At 41.3% G+C, this 3,139-nt stretch overlaps 1 protein-coding gene across 1 annotated transcript in view; it reads right to left on the bottom strand.

The window, feature by feature from the left end:
* Positions 1-425: 425 nt before the first annotated feature.
* LOC115242853 (protein SCAI) overlaps positions 426-3,139 on the bottom strand; it is an 8,681-nt gene continuing 5,967 nt past the window's right edge. Inside the window, exons 4-5 of the mRNA XM_029819428.1 lie at positions 2,384-2,797; positions 426-1,239 (exon numbers count right to left, since the gene is read on the bottom strand). Coding sequence (XP_029675288.1) covers positions 995-1,239; positions 2,384-2,797 — 659 coding nt within the window. The 3' untranslated portion in view covers positions 426-994. The remainder of the gene's footprint in view (positions 1,240-2,383; positions 2,798-3,139) is intronic.

Raw genomic sequence — 3,139 nt, 5'->3', positions numbered from 1 at the left:
ACACACGTACACGCATACACATACATACACGTGAACAGGCAAATATACGACGTTAATGCAAGAGTACGCTCGATGGCGCACGCCAAGAACGACAGCAACACAAACGAAAACGTAACGTAAAATTAGTATAGGTTGATGCCTAGAAAAATTGCCAATAAAGTAGTCGTTTAAAACTTGTAGCTAACCTCTATTTGTGTATCTCTCCTTTGTATTTTCTCACTTGGTCCCCTTCCACCCTCTACCCTCTCCCCCAATCACATTCATAGTTATAGATCTCTCCAGAAATTCCCGGTCCATATTTGCGATCCACCCCTTGTAATTTATTATTGATAAACCTCGTATCTCTCTTGCCTAACTTGTTGGCAAAAAGTAATTACGTTCATTCTATATATATATATATATATATATATATATATATATATATATATATATATATGTATGTATGTATATGTATATATATACCTATGTTACAGTTCAAGCATTCAAATTCGCATTTTTTCATCGAGCGTGTAACTTTCTCGAAGAAAACCAAAAGCAGTAGTTTTTTATTTTTACATTATCAGTCCGAAGCGTCGGTGCGTATAGCAGTACACTCGTTTGATCGTATTTAGGGATTCTCGATGTCGCAGCGCAACGCAAACGGTATAATCGGACGGTGTAAACAAGTCCCGTCGTCTGTGAATCACGTTAAATCTCGGTAGAGCGATATCGTGCTTCAGTGCCGCATATCGTATAACATATATCGCAATACTACCATTCGTGTGCCGTATTGGAAACCTCGGGATCGTTCTTCGTCTCTTTTTCAGAGTCCCGGGATCGAGTCACACATACACACGTGGCCGCTATCTCGCGATTACTGCGAAGACGCGGTTTAATGAGGTCTCAGTGTAACGATTTTATTGTTGCAATTGTAATTACAGTAGTCGTAATCGTAATCGTGGTTGTGAGATGGTAACAGAGTTGTGTCGGGGCCTGGGCAAGGAAGATGCCGGGGTCAGGCGAGCTCGTTACTGTCCGGGAAGTGGTCACGTGCGTCCAGACAGGCGGCCAGATCGAGCACCAGATGATGGAGGGTAGGATGCTCGAGGACCTCCGCATCCGGCAGAGGCGGATGGCAACGTGGCCTCTGTTGACGACCTCTGAATGAGCGATGTAAATTCAGCACCACGTCGCAGAACACGTAGCGTACCAGCAGTAGCCGCAGAAAATCATCGCCAAAGAACTGCAGTACGCTGGTCTCTGCGAATTGTGAGATTGTAGATGAAATCACGGATAATATCAAAAAATGAGAACGGTTTGCGATTTGATGGAGGAGGGGATGCCCGTTAAATATCATATCTTTTTTAATTTACAACATCAAAATAGACGCATATATTTTTCTTTCGCGTTGATCTTTCATTAGCATGAGTTTGATGAGAAATCGTGTTGCATTTTCTTAATTTTCTTAGTCTTATATCATAGGTTAAGCTTTCAACTTAATTTATTTCCCCAAAATGATGTAAAAGCGTCGAATTAAAAAAAAAAAAAAAAAAACAATCTTATTGTCAGATAAAGCGATGTCTTTGAGATTGATTTGGCGAAACTCTTTAATTTTCAATGACTAAGTTTATCCGAGGATTTGTTCAACCGAAAGATATTTCGATACTGTTTTCAACAAAGCACGCGTTTGTTCGAGATAGTTTACGGTACAACATCGTTTCATCTCGGTGAAAACAATAGTTATCCCTCAGAAGTTAAAGAGATACGCAGAAATCGAGAACGCGAGTTCGCCAATAAATTTGCCTGGATCTAGGCCAAACGTGTTTATTGTTGTAACACGATCGTAAGTCGCATTCGGTGAGACCGGCTGCTGTTGCACTAACGAGAATACGCCCTCGTTTTGACGATAAAATCTTAATTTTGCTCGCCTTTTTCTTAATATCGCGCTATAACTGTCAAACACCACGCAACATACTGGTCAAGCTAAATAAATTTTTGTCGATAACTGTATGCATCTATTTAGTAATTCAATCTTCTTATACCGATAAGTTCTATTTAAAATTGTAGCGCATATTTTAAACGGTTTTTAATGTTGATATTTTAGAAAGTGCTGAAAATATTTTAATAATCAAATTTGATGATTAAAATGTTTGACAAATTATTAAGCGTTAATTCCTTCTATCTCGAATTAGAGTATAAATGGTCTGAATTAAAATCAATTAAAATCTTCTTATTAAATAATATCAATTTTTAAACAATATCAGCGAATTGTCGGGAGACTCTGATCTAAAGAGAGAGAGTTCAGGATCTCCCAAAACTCATCGTTTTTTACTATCGAGCCCGCTCCTCAACCGTTTTTGTTTGATCGAAGCTTCAAGACAATGATTGCGTCGAGTATCCTTACCGCATCGGGAACGCGTTACGAGCTGACTGGCCTCGTTAAGGAATCGCTCGATGTAACGTTGGCAGCGCTCCCAATGTTGCACGGGCAGAGTCCCGACGTTGCATATAAGGCAGAAGGCGGCGAGGGGGGCGTGAAGAAAGAGGGTGAACAGGCTGCCACCGTGTCGCAGGTCGCGCAGGGTCGGTGGCACATCCTGCGGCGACATCAGCACCATCAGAGGCTGGCCAAAGTAGCGCGGTATCTGCTGGAACACGAAGCTGTTGTCCGAGTCGACGACGACGAAGAGCGGCTTCCTGGTGAACGGATAGAGATCGCCCGGGTACAGGCAATGCGGCTCCTTGCCGCCGGCCGGCCTCTTCCCGTGCTCGGGATCCCTCTTGCTGCACGTGGACACGCCGCCCAGGTCGTACCCCACTGTACAATCGCAAGATTTTATCAACATCGTGCAATTCTGCGTTCGCCGAGTCGTCAAATGGATGTCAGGCAACTTTGAGGAAATCTCGAAATTCTGTCCATGTTTGTTTGTCCGCGAGATATTTCGCAAGATTCGAGCTTTGAAAACGAGATACGTTCTGACTGATCTTCCATCAGCGAATGTTTCAGTCATCTTTTCTTCGGAACTTTTAAATGTTCGATATTTACATATCATTGATATAATTAATGGTCAAAATTCCGAAATAAAAGAATATGAATTTAATTAAGTCACAAAAGATTTTGACTTTCTATTTATATGTATTATATATATAATATATATTT

This window comes from Formica exsecta, unplaced genomic scaffold (genome assembly GCF_003651465.1).
Source record: "Formica exsecta isolate Colony F162 unplaced genomic scaffold, ASM365146v1 scaffold654, whole genome shotgun sequence".
Classification (NCBI taxonomy): Eukaryota; Metazoa; Arthropoda; class Insecta; order Hymenoptera; family Formicidae; genus Formica; species Formica exsecta.
Note: the sequence above shows the minus strand (reverse complement) of the source record. Positions and strands in the feature narration are given on the sequence as shown.